General features: G+C 38.9%; 1 protein-coding gene across 3 annotated transcripts in view; it reads left to right on the forward strand.

Annotated features, from left to right (window-relative positions):
• LOC143029117 (uncharacterized) overlaps positions 1–22500 on the forward strand; it is a 29427-nt gene that overhangs the window by 5549 nt on the left and 1378 nt on the right. The window contains exons 2-4 of one of the 3 annotated variants that reach the window (XM_076191549.1): positions 17081–17329; positions 18995–19162; positions 20517–22500. The exon at positions 20517–22500 is cut by the window's right edge and continues 1378 nt beyond it. In XM_076191549.1, coding sequence (XP_076047664.1) covers positions 17081–17329; positions 18995–19162; positions 20517–21210 — 1111 coding nt within the window. In that variant the 3' untranslated portion in view covers positions 21211–22500. The remainder of the gene's footprint in view (positions 1–17080; positions 17330–18994; positions 19163–20516) is intronic. The other 2 variants (XM_076191550.1, XM_076191551.1) reach the window with 2 other exon arrangements.

A 22500-nucleotide genomic window follows, 5' to 3' on the forward strand; every position in this document is an offset into this window, starting at 1 on the left:
CTATTTCCCTTTCTCTTTCCCTTTCCTTTCCCTTTCCTTTTCCCGTTTCATTTTTTCCTTTTTCTTTCTCTTTTATTTCCCTCTCCCTTTCCTTCCCTTTTACCTTTCTCTTTCTCTTTCCCTTTCCATTTCCCTTTCCCTTTCCCTTTCCCTTTCCCTTTCCTTTCCCTTTCTCTTTCGCTTTATATTTCTCTTTCCCTTTCCCTTTCCCTTTTCCTTTCCCTTTCCCTTTTCCTTTCCCTTTTCATTTTCATTTTCATTTCCCTTTCCCTTTCCCTTTCCCTTTTCATTTTTATTTCCATTTCCATTTCCATTTTCATTTTCATTTTCATTTTCACTTTCGCTTTCGCTTTCACTCTCACTTTCACTTTCACTTTCAATTTCAATTTCAATTGTCAATTTCAACTTCAATTTCACTTCCTTTTCCCTATCTGTCTCCGTCTCGGTCTATCTCGGACTCTGCCTCTGTCTCTTCCTCGATCTCCATCTCTACTTCCGTCTCTGTCTCTGTCTCTATCTCTGCCTCTATATGTATTTCTATAAATGTCTCTATTTCTATCTCTAGCTCTAGCTGTAGCTCTAGCTCTACCTCTAGCCCTAGCTCTATCTTAATCTCTATATCCATCTCTATCTCTATCTCTATCTCTGTCTCTATAACTATATCTCTATCTCTCCCTCTCTGTCTCTATCGCTATCGCTATGTCTATCTCTATCTCTATATCTACACTCTACCTCTATCTCTGTCACTATCTCTATCTCTATTTCTATCTCAGTCACTATCTCTATCTCTATCTCTATCTCTATCTCTATATCTATATCTCTATCTCTATCTCTATCTCTATCTCTATCTCTATCTCTATCTCTATCTATATCTCTATCTCTATCTCTATCTCTATCTCTATCTCTATCTCTATCTCTATCTAACATTCTCATCACCCTTCCTTTTGCCTCTACAATGTTTAATGTATATTGTTTTTTCTCGTTGATATAAAACGTGATTACTATTTTCTTGTCGTAAGAGTACAAACAAGACAGAAGAACAGAGTGACACAGATTTCCATTGATTAGGAGTGCAAGTTGGTAAAACAGGAGCGAGACAAAAACTAGAATGGTGAGAAAGGGCAGGAATAAAAAGAGAAAGTTAAAGAGAAAAAGGATAAATGAGAAGAAGATCAGGAGGAGGAGGTAGAACAGGAAATAAAGGAAGACAAAAGAGAAGGAAAAACGAAGAAGACTAAAATGGAAAAGGAAAGTAGGAGGAAGAAAAAGGTGATTAAAGAGAAGCCAAAAAAAAGAAAAGAAAAGAAAAGAAGTACAAGAAGAATTAAAGAAAAAAGAAGTGCGCTCTAGCGTTGTGTGTGTGTGTGTGTGTGTGTGTGTGTGTGTGTGTGTGTGTGTGTGTGTGTGTGTGTGTGTGTGTGTGTGTGTGTGTGTGTGTGTGTGTGTGTGTGTGTGTGTGTGTGTGTGTGTGTGTGTGTGTGTGTGTGTGTGCGCGCGCACCACTTTCCCTATATACTTATCACTTGTCTTCCCCCCTTTCTCTCCTCCCATCTTTTAATTCCTCTGTTTCATTCTACCTCCCCAAGCCAACATCTCGTGGTTGCTTCCTGCGATAAAGTTAATTACATTAACCAGGTTATGCACAGCCATTGCCGAGACACTTCAAGGCCAGTGGTGCTCCAGTGTAGCATATGTCACCTAGAAACCAACGGATTAAGCGCAGCGAGTTTACAAACTCACCCGTTGGTGCCACTGATAGCAGGAGCTGCTCTTCCGCTTAACATGTGAGCCTTCCGGTAGAAGCAAGCATCGTTGTTTGTGTTGGAACCTCCCAACTTGAGCGAATGTGTTAGGGGGCTGTAACATCCCAGCTTGAAGAAGCACGGCGTCCAGTTGCTGTATTGAAGCTCTGTATTATCCCGGCTTGGATGAGCACAATCGTATAGCTAGCTTGAGACTTCATAGCGTGGCTGCAGAAACCTCTCCTGCTGTGTCATGTAGTAAGGCCCAGACGCTGTGCCACGCAGTAAGTCCAGACGCTGTGTTTTTCTGTAAGGCCCATATAATTTACTATGCAGTAAGGCTCATATGTTATGTTATGAAGAAGGGCCCTGACATTATAGCGTGCAATAAGGTCCAGGCGCTCTGCTATGCTGTAAGGCCCAGATGTTTTGACATGTAGTAAGGTTCATACACTGTACCATGCAGTAAGTTTTTTATGTTGTGTCATGCAGTAAGGCCCAGATCTTTTGTCATGCAGTAAGGCCCAAACACTGTAAGATTCAGACACTGCCATGCAGTATGGCCCAGACGCTGTTCTGCAGTAAGGTCGTTGTGTCATACAGTAAGGCTCAGACATTGCCTCATGCAGTAAGACCCAGACGCTGCCTCACGCAGTAAGGTCCAAACAATGACACCCAGTAAGGCCCACACTTTTTGCCATGCAGTAAGGTCCAGACGCTTTGCTGTGCACTAAGTCTCTTACGCAGTGTCATGCAGTAAGGCCCAGACTCTGCCTCATACAGTATGGCCCAGACATTGCCATGTAGTAAGGCCCAGGGGTTGTGTCACACACTAAGGCCTAGACGTTGTGCCATGCATTAAAAATCAAGCATTGTGTTATGTAGATAGTCCCAGACTCTGCCTCGTGTGGTAAGGCCCAAACAGTGCCATATAACAATGGTCAGACGATGTGTCATACAATAAGACCCAGATACTGTGCCATGCAATAATAAATAGATGTTTTGTCATGCAGTAAAACCCAGACTCTACCATACAGTAAAGTTCAGACGCCGTTGTACAATAAGATCCAGACGATGTATTATGCAGTAAGGCCAAGACGCTGCCATGCAGTAAGGTCCAGACATTTTGTCATGCAGTAAGGCCATGCCATGCAATAGTAAGAAACTGACACTGGGCCATACTGTAAGGCCTAAGCAGTACAGTAAGGACCAACCAGTACAGTAAGGCCCAACCACTATGCCATGCAGTAAGGCCCACCGACACAGTAGGTGGGGCCTTAGGAGGACCGAGTTAGCCCGAAAGTGGATCATCCATCAGCAGTGAAAGACCATTTAGTAAACAAGACCTCAGTATCCTATTGTACTGAAGAGCGAGATGGGTAAAGAGGTTAAATTGCCCATCTCGGTTCCTCCTCCTCCTCCTCCTCCTCCTCCTCCTGTTATTTCTCCATATCCTTCCTCCTTCTCTCGTTCTCCTCTTTAGCCTCATGCTCAACCTACTTCCCCTTCCCCTCCTCTTCCTCCTCCTCCTCCTCCTCCTCCTCCTCCTCCTCCTCCTCCTCCTCCTCCTCCTCCTCTTCCTCCTCCTCCTCCTTCTCGTGTGCCTTCCTCTTTCTTCCCACCACCAAGCCCACTGCGACAAGAGAAACGTCTCCATTGAACAGAATCACCCCTGAACTCACTCAACCCTTCGCTACTGAGAGAGTTGCTACAGCATCCAAAATTAAAAAAAAAAAAAAATACCGCCTTTACCCTAAGATCACCCTTGCTATCTCCACCCTACCTTCTGCACACACACCCATACATGTCCTGGCATGTCTAGGTGAAGCCAGACCACGCATATGCAGCAGAAGAAAAGACGCCTTTAGCCCTCCAAGAGTTTTTCCCAAGTTCCCCTTCAGAGCTGGAAGGTGGACGAAGGAGTGTCTGCCCACTTTACAGTGTAACAGGCTGCAACTAACTTACCTCTCCCCCTCCACCTCGTTCAATCTCTCCCCCCCGACCAAGCGATACGTAGCACACCAAAGCAGGCGCATTCAGCCGGTCACTGTTTGTTTGGACAAGCACATGCGAGTGAGGCTGTCGCACCGAGCCGTGATTCATATCACCTAAGCAAGTGACTCACCCACGGATGTCTGAGGCCGTACGACATGGCCGCTTTAGACAGAGTTGCGAGGATGCTATAGGACCTGAGTCCCACGAGTGATGGGGGAGCATCGAGGGCGCTGAGGAAGAGGAAGAGGAGGAGGAAGAGGAAGAAGAAGAGGAGGATCTGGGGGCCCATGAGTAATGGTGCAGCAGCCGCGGCACCGTGGGCGTGGAGGAGGAAGGGTGGAGGAGGACGATGGGGAGGAGGAGAAAGAAAAGAAGTAGAAAAGGAAGAAACAGAGGAATTGATGGAAAGAGAAACAGGGGATAGAAAATAGGGGAAAATGGAATGTGAAGAAAAAGGATTAAAATCAAATAGGAAGGAAGTAGAAGGAAAAGAAAGAAAAGGGAAAAGTAATAAAGAAAAAGGAAATGGCAGAAGGAGCTGAAGCAGGGCAGGAAGTAATAGTAATAGAAGAAAAAGCAGCAGTAGAAGAAGAAGAAAAAGAAGAAGAAGAAGAAGAAGAAGAAGAAGAAGAAGAAGAAGAAGAAGAAGAAGAAGAAGAAAAAGAAAAAGAAAAAGAAAAAGAAGAACAACAAGGAGAAGAAGAAGAAGAAGAAGAAGAAGAAGAAGAAGAAGAAGAAGAAGAAGAAGAAGAAGAAGAAGAAGAAGAAGAAGAGGAAGGGGAAGAAGAAGAAGAAGAAGAAGAAGAAGAAGAAGAAGAAGAAGAAGAAGAAGAAGAAGAGGAGGAGGAGGAGGAAGAAAGGAAAGAAAAAGAAAAGGAAAAAGAGGGGGAGGAAAAATAGTACGAGGAAGAAGAGACAGATGAAGAAGAAGAAGCAGGAGGGGAGGAGGACGAAAAAGGAAAGGAAGAGGAAAACTAGAAGGAAGAGGAAGAGAAGAATGGCGAAGAACGAGAGAAGAAAAGGGGGAGGAAGAAGAGTAGGAGGAGGAGGAAGTGAGAAGGGGAAGATGTTACAAGAGAGAAAGGAAAAAGAGGAGGAAGAAGATGAAGAGAAGAAGAAGGAAGAGGAAAGGATATATGCTACAGATATTATTCTAAGAACATAAAAACATAAAAATTGAAGAAATTTCAAGAGACTATAAGGCCTACACTTGACAGTTCCATGTTCATTACCACCTATCATCCCTATCCATAGTTACCTATCCTTCTCTTAAAAAATACACACACACACACACATATAGATATATATATATATATATATATATACATATATATATGTATATATATATATATATATAAATATATATATATATATATATATATATATATATATATATATAATATATATATATATATATATATATATATATATATGCGTAAGTAACCACTAGGAAAAGTAAACTAACGAAGCAGAGCGCTTTCGTATAATTACATCTTCAGTGCAGATACAAAGAAGGAATTATGGTTACTTACGTATTAGTGAACACACGCTCCTAGTGTTTTTATTGCATATATATATATATATATATATATATATATATATATATATATATATATATATATATATATATATATATATATATATATATATATATATACTAGTTTCAGCGCTCTCTACATATTTACTAAGTCTATTCCATTCTTTATCCACTGTATTGGTAAACTAGTTCTTGTTTATTTCTTCTTAAATCTAAATTTGTCAAATTCAAACCCATTACTACTAGTCCTGCCCTGTTGTCTTAATATTCTGGCGAATTCTAGATTATTTAATTAATATTTTGTGAAGTCACAAGATAGTAAAAGAATTGTATTGTACTTTTCGCTGCGGTGATGTGCTCTGCATATTTTGTTTTGCTAACAACTGAGAATCTTATTCACCTTTCAGAAAGTCACATTAGGTTGAGGATATATTTCGAGGATAAATAGAAGAAATGAATAATTAGGAAATAGACCAAAAATTATACATATATAACATTCTGATTTTTGAGAGTTTCCTTTGCCAGAATAAAATCGCACAGAATCTGCCAGAATAAAGACTCTTAGTCGGCTGTGGCAATCAAAAGAAAGACGCCCAAGAACAGAGGAAATGGGCACTCGAAGAATAAACCAATAATGAAAAGACAAAGTTCCAAGAAAATATAGAGGCAAACGACGAGAAAAACAACGCAGAAATGTCTTCGAGGGACAATTTTTTCTCAAAAATGAGTGATGGAAACAGCGTAAAATTGCTCCTGCAAAGGCCAGCAAAATAGCGAGGAAAAAAAGACGTGTGTTTCTGAACAACATGTACCCAAATACAAATGATTTGGCGTCAGAAACCTTCAAAATGCAAAATTATGTAGTCAGTGAACGTGAACTTTTCGAGCATAAACACCTAAGAAATGGGTGATTATATTCTTTACCTCGTCACTGACCTGCTTGTATCCTCCTCATACAGGGTACTGACTTCATAGCTTTTATGCAGTCAGTACTTTACGAATTTTAGTAACACACCTATGGACCAGAGCCATATATCATTCTTATATGATTGAAGGTTAACCCCCCCTGTTATAAGAAAAATACTGGTCACCTTCTGTTCACCCTCATTAAATCTCTCTTTTGTTGCCTCTATGGCGCAACGTTGTCCCGAAGGACAGAAGCATTGGTTATGGACGACGAAATATAATACACATGACTGCTTTTGCGTCCACGTATTTTTCTCTTTCTTCTTATTATTATTATTAATTCTTCTTCTTCTTCTTCTTCTTCTTCTTCTTCTTCTTCTTCTTCTTCTTCTTCTTCTTCTTCTTCTTCTTCTTCTTCTTCTTCCTCTTCTTCTTCTTTTTCTTCTTCTTCTTCTTCTTCTTCTTCATAATTATCATTTGACAGAGCTTTTTCTTTTCACACTCTTGCTTCTGTGTTCTAAGACGGAATCTTTTTGTACACATGTGCATTATTGTGTAAAGTGTGGGTCAGATATTTTTTCCTGACACAAAATAAAATTATTTTGTCTCTGACTGCGGTTATCCACAAGCGACACAGGGAAAAGGAATAGGGGTAAAGAAAAGAAAGAAATATAAGAGTGACTAGTTACATATGTTTCTGAAAGTTACTCTTAAATAAATTCTGTGTAAAGTCGCCATGGTTATTCAACGTGAATATGGATGGAATGCTGCGGAAAGTAAATGCAAGAATGATGGGTAGAGGCTTGGAGCTGTTTGGTGAAACTGGAAGGAACTAGGTGAGCCAGCTGTTGTTTGCGGATGACACTGCGTTTGTAACTGAGTCGGAGGAGAGACTGAAGTTTGTTGATGGTGGAGGACGGGTGGTTGTGTGATAGGAGGAAAATTAAAGTAAAGGGGGGGGAAGTAGGGTGATAGGATGTACAAGGTGTGAGGATGGTAGTGAAGTGGATACGAGTTGATAAGGAGAAAACTAGTGGAAGTAAAGATTCAAGTATTTAGGTTTATGTGTAGCGGGAAATAAAGGAGTTGGAGTGGAGGTGAATAATATTGTAAAGGAAGCAAGGTAACTGGGAGTGAACGCAAAGAGAAGGGTGTACAAAGAAGAGAATGTATCCAGAACACTATAGAGCAGACACTTAGAATTAAAAAGGAGGCAGTATGGAAGAGCCTAAACGTGTTTGCGATGAGGAGTTTAAGAAGTATGGTAGAGGGACGAGGATGGATAGACTAAAAGTGTGAAAGTGAGGTAGAGAGATAGGGTGGAGAGCTGGCGGATAGGGTTGATCAAAGACATTTTGCATGGTTTGGGCACATGGAAAGAATGAGTGAAGAAAAATTAGCAAAAAGAGTGTGGAAGGTGGCGAAAGATAGAGTGAACTTGAGGGGACGACCGAGAATTAGGGATCAAAAAAGGTACAAGATACAAAAAAAAATGTTTATCGATCAGGGAAGGAAGAGCTCAAGAGATAGGTGTGAGTGGAGAGTAGTGAATGGATGAAGAAATGACGTGGTCCGAAGGGATTTCTTCTTGTCTCCTCCGTACTGTTTAAGAGTGGATGAAGGGGGTCGTCATGTGATAAAACGGTGTGGTATAAACCAGTTCCGGCTGCCGGGTACTGCTGTGGAGGTGGTGTCGTGCTGCATTGTAGTTTTTGAATGGGTGGGCTTTAATGAAGGGTGGGTGGGTGCTTTGACTATGCTATCCTTAAGAATAAAATAAGAATATAAAAATGAAGGAGACTGCAAGAGACCATAAGGCCTACACTATGCAGTTTCATGTCAATCACCACCTATCATTCCAATCCAGAAAGTTGTCTAACCGTTTCTTAAAACAACTTATATAAGTAAAGGACTTTTTGGTATTTTCATTATTATTCATGCTACCCTTGTTATTATTATTAATATTATTATTAGCATTGTCATCATCATTATCATTATCTATTATTATTATTATTATTATTATTATTATTATCATTATTGTTATTATTATTATTATTATTATTATTATTATTATTATTATTATTATTATTATTATTATTATTATTATTATAAAAAAGGTAGAATGTAGATTGAGAGAAGCGAGTAAATGCCTTGGTGGATTAAAGAGTGTAATGAGGAATAGACATTTGGGAATGGATGCGAAGAGGAAACTGTATGAAGGAGTGATTGTGCCAACAGCACTGTATGGGGCAGAAACGTGGAACATAAGAGAAGAAGAGAGAAGGAGTTTGAATGTGTTTGAGATGAGGTGTCTGAGAAGTATGGTGGGGGTTACTAGGCTGGATAGAGTGAGAAATGAGGAGGTGAGGAGGAGAACAGGGGTGAAAAAGGATTTGGGAGATAGGGTTGATGAAAGAATATTAGGATAGTTTGGACACATGGAAAGAATGAGTGAAGAAAGACTAGTAAAAGAGGTATGGAAGGCAGATCTGGAGGGAGTGAACATGAGGGGACGTCCTAGGATGAGGTGGATGGATGGGGTGAAGGGGGCTTTGGGGAAGAGGGGAATGTCTGTTGAGGAAGGAAGGGAGAGGACGGAAGACAGAGGTGAGTGGAGAATGGTTGTATATGGATGATGTTGTGATTTCATGAGGAGGAATGGGCGGGGGTGTGGGGGGTGGGGGTGGGGCAGTATGCGTGAGTAAATTTTGACGCAGCCCGAAGGGATTTCTCCCCGTCCTCTCCTTATATGCAAGGGGGGACGGAGAGGGGGGGTCGCCGATTAAATGAAGCGGCCTTGCTGTGGATGTGCTGTGTCTTGCGACACTGCTTCTGACCCAGGGCGGTGGGTAGGGTGCAGGGATGACCCGTCATCCAGGAGGTGCTCAGATGAGAGGGAGGGTGGGAGGGGTGTGGAGTGTATTTAGGGATGAAATGGGTGGGAGTGTTTTTATGCCTTTCCCTTTTTGGCTACCTCCCTTGAAAGGGGGAAAAAGCCTTGGTATATGTATGTATGTATGTATCATTACTATCTTTGTTACTATTATCATTATTACTATTGTTATAATCATTATTATTATTATTATTACTACTATTATTATTATTACTATCATCATTATTATTATTATTGTTATTATTATTATCAACATTATTGTTATTATTATTATCATTATTATTATTATTATTATTATTATTATTATTATTATTATTATTATTATTATTATCATTAGCATTATTGTCATTATTATTATTAGCATTATTATAATTTCATTATTACTATTATTAATGTTATTGTTATCATTATTATTATTACTATCATTACTATTATTAATATTACTATTTCTGTTATTATTATTACTATTATTATTATTATTATTATTATTATTATTATTATTATTATTATTATTATTATTGTTGTTGTTGTTGTTGTTGTTGTTGTTGTTATTGTTATTGTTATTGTTATAATTATTATTATCATTATTATTATTATTATTATTATTATTATTATTGTTATTGTTATTATTATTATTATTATTATTATTAGTATTATTATTATTATTGTTATTATTATTACTATCATTATTATAATTACTACTATAATACATGGAGTTCCAAAATTATATGAATAATAGGTCAATAATCATAATAAATAAAGATATACGGTAGCCACGTGAGAATCTTGTTAAGACTAAAATTGGAAGTAAACATAAATGCTGACAGCTTCACAAATGTCGTTCTCCAAAAACTTCTACAGAACAACAATGGTCAAAACAACAACATTTGAACTGCTTGGGGCGACAATGGACCGGCTCAGGACTGCTAGAGTGCAGATTCGAAGAACACTGACTCCTGGAGAGCACATTCACTCCGGAAATTGAACTGTACGCTGAATGAGGCGGTTTGGACCTTATCAGATACAGCGTACACACAGTGCTAACATAGCTACGATGACTGCAATCGCCCCAGAGTAATCTACCACAAAGAAAACGAGCAGTAGCCTACGCGCAGACGTCTCGCTTGAATGAGACGGAAGTAGGATGCAGAAGAAGAGCGGTATGCGCAGTACTCGAACAGCGAGAGGACAGAGTACAGTAAACAAGTAACCAAGGAGACAACCGTATAACGTAAGGTTGCATAAGCCTTTCCTGAGTATTACGAGCTTGTACTGAGCCGAGCTCAAACGTTTGTGATGAAAGCATCATTTGAGAAAAATTGAGTCTATTCATTCGTCATATGCGGTGAGATCATCCGAATAAAGTCTTCTTACGATTTCTAAAACAAAATGTATGAGGGGCGGCATTGAGCTCAAGGACTTGAAGAACAATCTATCATTTCATCTAGTCAGACAAAGCGCTTCCTGAGGCAGAATGAAATCCACATAAACACCTATTGTCATCTTCAAATGATGCAATATGATTTTCCATGACCGTCCTTGTTCGAATGATGTGAGGGATTACCAAGCAAGCACAATTATTTTTTTTTTCTTTTGCTGTTTTGTTGGTTTGTTTATTTTGTTCTGTTTTGCTTTGCTGTCCTCGTTTATGGGTTCTGTTCTGTTCTGCTTTGTTTTGTTTTACTCTTTGTTTTGATTTGCGTTGGTTTGTCTTTATTTTTATCAATCTATTTATTTATTTATTTATTTATTTATTTTTTTTTTTTTTTTTTTTTTTTTTTTTTTTTTTTTCTTCGCGATAATAATGACGATGGAATAAAAATGGAAAACAAAAACTATGATTGTGAGGAAGCCTTGAACGGCGAGACTTCATGAAAATCTAATTGTGAAGATTTGGCACTTCTTCATGAACCACAAAAGACAGAAATGTAAAAAGAAAATGTATCAAAAAAATAAATAGATAAATAAATGTAATAAATGAAGGACAAAAGTACGAAAAGAATATCATAAACAACACCGAAAGCATTAATCTTTCATAAGATAACAACAAACGACACGTTTTGTCTGGGTTCTTCTACCCTCAGTCTGCAGTGAATGTATCTATCTACCCAAAAATTAAACGAATCCCATATTTTCCCTCGGTTCCTCTGCTGCAACACCAGTATTGTAGCAATTCTTTCAAATGGCGCGCGTGCAATACAGAAGACCATTACTGGACCACGACATGCATGAGAAAAGTTGTTCAGCGCCATAAGAAACTTCTGAAAAGTATGTGTACAGAGTACAGTAACCAACAAATGCGGGATGCGTATATTCATAACAATGATAATAAAACATTTCGAGAAGTTCTTTTAAAAAGACTTTCTTACATCAGGACGATGAAATTTATTAAATTATGGAAACTGGGGAGATTTTATAATTCATTATCCATGATAAGTATATTCACCGCCCGCCGAGTAATGAAGAAAACATGTAACGTTTTTTCAGATTCTTTTTTCATAGATGCCTGTAAGACTTAGGTTTGGTACACCTTTATGAAAACAATGTGCATATATTTGACGTAGGCTCAAAGGGGATATATTCAGAGATCCCTCCAGACTGAATAAATTCTCCTGGAGTCAGCCTAAAGCGAACACGTTAAAGTCACCACTGGGCTTTAATGTGTTAATTCGAGTACATGTGTATGTATATGCATATGTATATGTATATGTATATGTATACGTATATGTATGTGTATGCATATATATACGTATACGTATACGTATATGTATATGTATATGTGTACGTGTGTGTATATATATATACTATATATATATATATATATATGTATATATACATATATATGTATATGTATATATATCAATCGTGTCTTTCCATTCTTACCATTCATAAACCTGTCATGTCACAATACATATATATATGTATATACATATATATATATATGTATATATATATATATATATGTACGTATGTATATATACAGTATATATATATATATATATACAGTATATATATATATATATATATATATATATATATATACATATATACATGTATATATATATACATATACTTATACATATATATATATATATATGTATATGTATATATATATATATATATATACATATATATATGTATATATATATATATATATATATATATATATATATATATATGTATATATATGTATAATATATATATATATATATATATATATATATATATATATAATCGATACTATTTTTTATTTTATCTAAATTTGAGATGACTGTATTGTAAAATTCGTGTAGCTTAAATGTGCTGATCTAACGTTTGAAAACGTATCCGTCATTTATTAGAGATACTTTCTATGTAATAATAGGAGGTATTTCTTATCATTATCTAAATCACTTCTATGACTGAGAATATGCTGTGATGCATAAGGTAGAATGGGTGGGGAATGGGGGTTGAGGAAGCATGTGTGAAAAAAAAAAATTGACGCAACCCGAAGGGATTTCTCTCCGTCTTCTCCTTTTCTACGTGAGGGGACGGAGAGGGGGTCGCCGATTTAATGAAGCGGCCTTGCTGTGGATGTGCTGTGTCTTGTGACACTGCCTCTGACCCAGGGCGGTGTGCGAGATGCAGGGATGACCCGTCATCCAGGAGGTCTGATGGGGATGGAATGGGTGAGAGTGGTTTTTATGCCTTTGTTTTTTGGCTACCTCCCTTATAAGGGGACAAAAAAGCCTTTGGTATATGTATGTATGAGAATATGCTTGTAGTCCTGTTGTTTTCTGTATTTTATATTTTCATACAGGAATATAGTTAGGTAACTTCCACTCCATTTCCCTCTCCAGTAGTGATAAACTTTTCTTCTTAGTTATTTTTATTAAATAGCAATACATGTCACATCATTCAAAATTCTTAGAGGTCAGCCAACATGCCCAGCATTTGATTAGTGTTGAGGTTATTCATCAATATTTCGCTATTTTCAGGGGATGAATTTACAAAGCTGAGCAAGCTCCCCTACAGCGACCCCAATTATTGAGCTAAGAGTTCATTCTAAGATGTTTGGATTATAAATACGAAACCAAATTAGTTGTTGAAGATTTCACAAACATATTCATTCGAATGGCCAAGTTGTCCCCAATTATTGAGCTAGGAGTTCATTATAAGATGTTTTGATTATAGATACGAAATTAGATTGGTTGTTGAAGATTTCACAAATATATTCATTCGAATGGTCAAGTTGACCATTCTCACATATTAGTCCACCATTGTTCTGCTCACATACTTCTATCCATAACATAACTAAAGAATTTTTAGGATTATAGATTCATGAATAATTTTCGCTCCAAACAGTCGATTCTATTTGATAACATGTTTTGAAAATTTTCTAAGTTATGAAGTAACTGAAAAATCAAAAATCTCAAGCTCCTTATAATTCCTTCTCTTTTTGACAGTGTTTTTGTTATAAGATTATTTTAAACTAGATTGATTAGAGGGTGTACTTGCTTAAATGAGATGTAAGTATGAATCAGTTGAATAAGCATGTTTTAAAATAAGTTTCACGTCTAACCTACAGGTTCCTTAAATCCCCATTTCACTCGATTCTGAATAAAGGTTTACGATATCAGTAGGCCACTATGACTTCTAGTAACCTTTTATCCCTTATATAACGTTACAATTCTTTAGATTTTTATTTGGTTTTATTTGATATTTAGATCTCATACTTTTTCTATTGCCATTTTAATGCCCTTTAAGTTATCTAGTAATTTTGATAATAATTTCAAGACTTAAAATCTTTGGTTTTCTAATAACCCCTATTTTTTATGGTAATATTTTTGTTTATTTATTAAACTATCTTGGGATAGATTAATTAAGAGGATGTCTTTGATAAAATAGATTTCAAGACTTGAAATATTTGGTTTTCTAATAACCCCTATTTTTATGGTAATATTTTTGTTTCTTTATTAAACTATTTTGGGATAGATTGATTAGAAGGATGTCTTTGATAAGATAGATTGTAAGTATAAAACGTCCTCTCAAGTATTATTCATAACCTTCCACATAATGTTGTCACCCAGTCAGTAATATGTAGTTTTTACCGTAGACCACTAAAGCCTGTTTTCTTGTCACATGTTATACAGTAGATATACAACTGTTTATACCAAACAGGGTTTTTTTAGCCTTTGTTAAATAATGGTCATTAAATGCAATATGTTCACCACCTACTACTTCATTAAGTCTTTTACATGTAGCACTGAGTCACTGTAGTCATTAGTTTTTCCAAATGATGTCTGCAGAATCTAAACAATTATTGAAATAACAGGTAATGGTAATATGTTTGGCCCACAAAATATTCTTACATTTATTTTTTGTAATTTATTTGAATTAAACTTTAAGACTTTTGCGTTTTTCAGAGAAAACGCTTAAATCTTTCAAATTTAAACTTACATTCATATCAATTACAATTCAAAAATTTCTTTGATACTTTCACCTTATCATGATGATAAGACATGATCTTAGATTTCCTGAAATTCCTTTCTAATACTACATGTATTTACATTATTCATTCCTGTCCCATTCTTATATGACAGTTTTCTATATTCTGTCCAACTTTGACATCCCTGGCATGTCAAAGTTTGCTCTAGTTTTTTGGCCTTTTGCTGTAAAATAAAAAGCTGGTTCATTACAGACATTTAAAAGGAGTTATGTAAAAACCTCCTTGCCCCAATGTTTAGTATGAATCCCGTCAGGAGTCTGGAAGCTTAGAAAATAAACACCAACTATTAAAAAAAAAACATTGCCATGTACTCTTATGTGATATTTTCTCATGAAACTCTTTAGCTCTCCTGTTCCAATATGATCCAGCAGAATGCCTCTTAAGGATTCAATAGAATATGCGTTGGCCACTAATATCATTAAGATCTTGGAAGAAAACTTTGCACAAGATCCTCTGACATCACCTTACCCACGCAGTTGCCTCCTGTTTGAGCAATATTGACAATTGTGTTCAACTGCTTATATTCCCTAATGGCATGGGTACCTTTAGAGATATCATGCCCCGACTGAGACACAAGCTTACAACGTTATTTAGTCTTCCGCGGATGTTATCATTGCTTTACACCATGAAGTTCCCACCCACCAAGATCTCCTGATGATCAAACAGATCACCCTCCAGTAAAGCAAAACAAATGAGAGCAAGCAGCTTCTTCTAGGGAAGCTTCTTCACCAAGTGCAACTCAGGCGAAAGACACCACACGGAATGCTCCATGCACTCCGAAGAACACAGCCCATTTAATTTTTCACGGGGCCATCAAAACAACAAAAGAAAAACAAAACCCCAATAGAAATTATTTAAATTTGTACAGTATTTTACCTTGTATAATTCATTCTTATTTTGCTGTCTAGTACCGCAGACTAGCTAATATGGTGATGTTAAAGCTTAGGTTAAAATATGAGATACTTAGGATATTTACAAATCTCTCGCACTGTAATATGAACCATTGAAACAGCTGATTGGTTTTAAAGAAGAACCGACAGGATCAAAATTATCCATAAACTGGGCTGGAAACATCTGTTCAAAATAACATACAAATAAATCCAATGCCTATTTTTTTAACCCTGCCCATACTACGCGGTTCCACAATCAAAGTCAGCACCCCGTGAAATGCATTTCAAATTTCGCGCCAAGTAAAACTTGGTTGACGTCAATCCTAGAGCGACCATAGGGGTGCTGTTAAGATTATTTTCTTGACGCTTCATAATAGAATGCAAGTAAATAAAATATATTTTTTGTACAAGTAGTATTGTCTGGTTTTGGGTAACTAATACATATAAACAAAACAACTGAAAGGCACGGAGTTTATCGTCAACCCATCGGATCCTCTTTAAAGCTCATAAAAATGTATGCAGTAGGACGCACTATATGCACTGGATATATCACAGCTTCTTGATAAACACTATGCACAACGGCCATATTCGAATCAAGGAGAGCAGTTTAATTCTCTAAATTTTGGTTGGCATCCCTCACTGGTCGCAACGACTTGATTGATTTCATAATTTACTATTATTACATGTGAGTTGCACTTTGGTAATATTTCATGGGTTAATATCGGTGCATATCGGTTAAAGATTTACTAATAATTCATCCTTACTGTTGTAGGCAGTATAAGAAGATATTTTAAACCAACTAATCAACTAACTGTATCTAGCAAAGCGACAGGCAAGACTGCTACCTAATCTATATGGTAAAAAGAATGACAAATCCTTCCCTTGGTTTTAAAAATATGGCCGTTAGATTCTTTGTTATTTCAGCGCACCCACACATTCAGTTACCCATCAATTCAATGCAGTGAGCATCTTACTATCGACGAAACTGAGTTGGTAAACACTTAGATCTGCTTGAAATCTCATATGCACCGCAAGCCGCAACATCATCATTTCAAAAGCTAAATCGACACAAAATTCAATTCGTCCCTTCCCTCTCAAATACCACTGCACTTCCATCGACCCAAACTTACCCATTCACTCCGATCAATCAACCCATCAATCACTTCAGTCATTCATTAGTCCCTCAACCCAGCTCGTCGTCATTGCCGAAAGGCCGTGCCTCGCTCTTCACGCGACAATTCGGTCTTCATCTCGATTCCTCATTACTCTCCCTCATCATCTGGATGACCTCAAGATATGAGCGCACTTTATCTTATCTGGAACCCCAACGCACCTCAGTAGCTTCTTACTGTAGTAACCTCACCCAACCTTGTATTCCAAGCATGGGATTAATTTGACCCTTGGACTGTTGAGGATTTTGCTCAAATGTATATAATTCCCTGGGAGTAGCCCAAGCACGATAGAGTAGACAAGGCAGTCACCGCAAGAGAAGGAATCATCAGGAATGGATTTAACCCTCAGAAATCGACTGACTGAAATCGGCGTCATGTAACCAGAATAGAGTAGATGAAGTAGAAATCGCAAAGAAAGGGTTAACATTCCCCCCCTCTTCTTCTGCCCCTCCTACAGGAGCCGTAGTACGTCCACTCCGCCGGTAAGTGACCGTTGTGGCCCAAAATGTCACCACCACTGTCCACAACAACATCAACCTCACCAACATCCACAACAACACCAGACCCAAACGAGCGACGGTGGAGAAGAAGGAGTGGAAGACTCAGGGACTCGTCATCACGCTTGCATAAGGCGACAACAATCCCTTCCAACCTCCCACTTCTTCGAGAACGCACAAGCGCTCAGGGAGCTCCTAGCAAGTCAAAGGTGTGTTGTGCACGTCAGGGCTTGAACCTTTCCCTCGCCTCCCGATTTCTTTAGACCTAACCCCATGGCATGGATAGATTGCCCAGATCGGAACAAGGGTGGAAAGTGTTTCATGCTTCCGTAGCCGACAGCATGCTAGACCTACCTTTCCCTTTCGTAGGTGCACCAAAAACCGTAAAATACAGCACAAGTGGTTTGCTTACCAACAAAACTATATTAACGAAACTGGAGTTTTTGGAAAAGTGAAGCATTGCTTATCTTTCTAGAATGGGTTCTTGCAACCCAGATCGGAGCAAGGATGTATAGTGTCTTATGATCCTTTAGTCGACGAAATACTAAGCTTATCTTTTCCTTTCTTTAGCGCACCAAACCGCACAGTAGAAGTGATCTGCTTATCAGCAATTTACATCACGAAATTGAAATTTTCGATAAAGGACGATATTCTTATGACCCATCAACTGAAACCTGGACCTTTAAGCAAGTACTTACTGTTACTGTACCGAAACCACAAGACCTTTATTTGTACACAAAAAAGAAAGATTATGTGTTTTATTGAATACGTAAGTAAGATCTACGTTCTTTAAATCCAGTGTACTTCTAATGACTGTTATACATGCGTGGTCGGTTTCCGGTTTGTCCTGTGGATAAGACATGATGTTTAACAAAAATAAAATCTTCAGATTCAGCAATTTCTTCAACTGGAAAGTTCCTTACAGTTCTGTAGGCTTCAGGATTGTTCGGCTATACGATCTATTACATTGTTACGAGCCTAAGATACTTTAATCATTCGATTTCAATAATGATTATATTTTGACGATTATGTATTTTGGGGGATTTTTTTTTTCTCTTTCTTTCTCCATTGTTATTTCATATCTTAGAACAAGCCCATACAATGTCATCTATTCTAGGACATCAATTATAAGGCCTTGACAATGTACAGTCCCATTATATATACACACTTATAGTATCCCCTAGATTAATGCACAACATTCATTTTTTTTTTTTGGCCTGATTTTAAATTATATTCCTTTACAGTGATTTACTTAACCTTGTATGGAATATACATTCTTTAGAGTGATTCACTTTAATTCTTCTGGGCAAGGCTGAATCTTATGGTATCTGCCTGGCCTATTCCTCTTTTTCATTGACATTCCTGTTTGATTCAATATTGCATCGTTTTCTTCTTCCCTGTTATTTTCAGAATATGTGTGTGACCCCTCACGTTGTGGAAACAACGGAACGTTAAACTTTGAAATGCCTCATCCCTTTTCTGTGTAAATATTCATCACAAGATCCAATCAATACACCCACTTTGGAACGCTGCTCAACCTGACATTTTCCCACATGAATTGAAATATTTTACTTCATAGTTCCTGGCCGTTTCTTTGCGTGGTTTTAATTTCTATGTTTTGCAAGTTTTTCATTAGTCTTAATCGTATATATAAACAAATACTCCTACGAGATTTTGTCAACAGAATATTTAATTGATCATGTAACGGTGAAGATATTTATATATCAACTACTACTAATCACTCTCTCACACACGCATCCAGGTGTCTTTTTTTCATATCCAATTCCACTCTCTTCTTACTTTCTTCTTATTCGATTTATGCCTCCATTGATCTTCTTATGTTTCAACTTCTTCCTCTGCATTTTTCCCTTCAGGGCAGGTTCTACCACCTTGGAGGATGGCACAACCCCTGAGCAGTTCGAGCAGCAGGCGGCTCAACTCGACAAGTTCCTGCAAGAGTACAAGAGTCTTCATGACCAACTCTATAGCATGAAGGAGTACTGCAATAGCATGAGGAGGGGAGGAGGAGGACCTAAGCCCAGGTACCGGGATTGTTTGGGATTCTTTCTATAGATCAAGGAATTTCTATGACCAACTCTATAACATTAAGGAATAATTAATTGTTTTGTACCTAAGCCCATCTATGGGGAAGAGGAGACTTTTTTTTTTATCAAGCAAGGGGTGAGGAGGATACCTGGAAGATATACTGTAGAGCAGTGGTTCTCAACACGTTTTTTTCGTGTATTCCACACTTATGTATTGCTGTTCTTCAGCCTCCAGGAGACAACTTTTTCACTAAAGTTAATCGTTGTGCATCCACTAACTACCACTAGCTTCCGAATTGTGGACCCCACTTTTGAAAGTCTACCGCCTCTCAAGGGGTCACGGACCCTAGGTGGAGAACCACTGCTGTAGAGGGAATGATAAAGATTTCGGGAATGGAAACGTTTAGAGGGAAAAACTGGAACTAGGTTGGTGGGAATGAGCGAAGTGAAAAATGAATAGTTAGTTGAACGGGATGTTGAGAGGAATTGGCATCGACATCCTTAGAACAAGGAAACTATTCAGCAATATTATATCAATGAGTTGCTGCCTTAACTTTTGCAAAATGGACACCTGCAGCCTCACAGCAGCTTCCCAGCGGGCCCAGGGCCTTCACACAGATCTCTATGAGAAGAAATTTTGAAGTTGAAGTATTGTATTAGTGTGAGATTGTTCTGTAACACCGGCTAAAAGTAGTAGAAAAAGGGGAGCTGTCTCCAGTTGATGAAATCAATCTCGGGCCCAGTCGGAAGACCGAATGTCAGCCCCTCAGGGTTGCACCTCCAAATGGAAGTGAGGAAGTTGACAGAGTTTGAAGACGGGCAGCGGAGGGAGATGATTTTCTCTGTCGTCCTTCTTGGAAACTACCTTGTGCAGTTACCCGTCAGGGGTCTCCAGCAACTTAAAGCAAAAACGGTTGAATAAAAGATAAAAAAGGAGGGTTATAGGAGTTCCAGTAAATGGAATGGAGGGAGAGATAGATAGGGGCTTCGCGGAAGGGGAGGAGAGTGAGGGTTATGGGAAGGGGAAACGAAGAACGGAGGAGAAAGTGATGATTGAATGAAAAGAAAGGGAGAAGACAGTAGAGAGGGAAGGAGAGAGAGAAATGAAGGAGAGATAAGGTGGAAAAGGAAAAGGACGAAATAGAAGAAGAGAAGAGGAAAAGGAGGCAAAGGAGAAGAAGAAGACGAGGGGAAATAAGCGGTAATGTGATATGAACACTATCTTTAGGTATCAATAACTTTCCGTTACCTTGATATTCAAATGCATGTTTTTATTCTAGATCAGAGTTGATTTAAGGAGAAAGAAGGATGGAGAGAAAGAGGGAGAAGAGAATTTACATTGTATTATTAGTTGCAGAGTGCCTGGACCTTATCTGGAACCGGGACCCAGTTCGGCCAGCCCACATGTGCATCACGCAAGCCTTCCCCCCTACATCCAGGGACAACCACCAGCGGGGCTTCCACCATACCCGCAGGAGCACCACACCAGCCTACCAGCGACCTACCCTCAGCACGACCAGCAGTGCGCGAACCTACAGTCCTACCCGTACGACTGTCATACTAACGTTCCCGTACCGTCTCCTTCTCGCGACCGGTACGGGCTCGCAACGTCCTCGGTACACGACCGGTGCGCGAAGGTTCCTTCTCCGTCTCACGATCGCTGTGCAGTGGTGCACTCTCCTGTCTCCCATGAACATGCATGTACTGCTGCAGGCGCAGTTGCAGGTGCTGCCAGGCTCGCGGAACCCTCCAGCAGTGCCGTTTGTGACGTAAGAGGAGGTGTGGGAGCAGCAGTGATGGAGGAAAGTGGAAGGGGAGGAGGGGAGGAAGAAGGTGAGGGAGGTGCAGGATGCATTGGTGTTGCTATCTGTGGAGGAGCCGTTGGTGGACCAGGGGGAGGAGGAGGAGGAGGAGGAGGAGGAGGAGGTGGAGTAGGAGGAGGAGAACCGCTCAAGTCCATCCTAAAGAAAAGAAGGGACAGTGGAGGAACAACTTTTCTGCCGCCGCCGCCTCCGACACCTTTCCAGAACGATAGCGAATTATGACAACCAAGTTCATTCGAGAGCTCCCCACCACGAGTGCAGCGCTGATGACGTCACACGGTAAACACTATTTCGACCTTTGCCGTTGACCCTCGTCAGTGGTGACAGACGCTCACCCAACGGACTATATCAGTTCGATCGGTCTGAAGAAGTCGAAGCGTTTATTGAAGCTTTGTCTCTTATGAGCGGTGATAACGAGGCCTCAGCGATAAGTTCAGCGTTGTACTTTAAGTTTTGAATTGTGAATGAGACTGGAGTAAATGGACCATTACATAGTGAGATAAGGTTTATGGAGGATGACAGGGGCCAACGGATAATAAATAAAAGACCCTTCTGAGTTAGGAGGGGAGTCGGTGCTCAAACTATTGTCGGCTCAAAAGCAAGTGGCATCGAGGACTGTGATCTTCTATAGAACAACATAAAGAACCACGAGAGCTAGGGTAAGGCCACGCCTTCAGAAATACAGTAGTCCTACTAAGTGACATGATATCTTTCTGTGCTGAGACGTCTTTGTACCCTTTTCTGTAATCAGTGAGTGATAGCAAACGGTTTCGAAATTCAAACATTAGGACATGTTCGTATCATGATCTATTGCCCTTGTGCTGTGTCATCGTTTGTAGGAACGTTCCGTGGACAGTTCAGTAAGAGGTAAAGCAAAGGCCTAGGTCCGTACAATTCCATAGAAGGTTCTTCATCGTTGTCGACCATCACCTTTGCCGCCCGCCATTGCCACACCGCCGTCGCCGCTCCCAGCCAGTGTCACCTCCTGCTGCTGTCCTCGACTATATGTATACTCTCGTCATGTCGATGATTATCCTAGTGACCGTCACTGAATGCGGACATTCTGGGTGCCGTTAAAAGAAAACAAAGACACATAAGGGGAAGAGAAAATCACAAAAAGACGAACAAAGCTAACCCGCCCATAACTAATTCATGTGGTGGCCTAGTCCACCAATACAGTGACTAAGAGTGTTGGCTCAATATCAACATGAAATGTATTCGTATATGTATCAATGTAAAACGTAAATTGTCGTAGATGAGGTCTTTTCTCTGAGATCAGAGCATGAATGCTGCTGAGCTCGGGGTTAGTGCTTCACACAGTACAGTACTGACAAAGGTACCGCATAATAAAACTATGTACTGATATCATACGCAATATTCTGGTAGTTTCTTTGGCTCTTGTCGATCACAGTTCGGTGAATGAGAATGACTGTGGACTCTGTCGCCAAGTTATTCCTTTGTGAATCGATCACTATCTCCTTAATTCACCTCTGAGGAGACTTCTCTAAGTTG

This window comes from Oratosquilla oratoria, chromosome 10, assembly GCF_046742065.1.
Source record: "Oratosquilla oratoria isolate Oo_2021 chromosome 10, ASM4674206v1, whole genome shotgun sequence".
NCBI lineage: Eukaryota > Metazoa > Arthropoda > Malacostraca > Stomatopoda > Squillidae > Oratosquilla > Oratosquilla oratoria.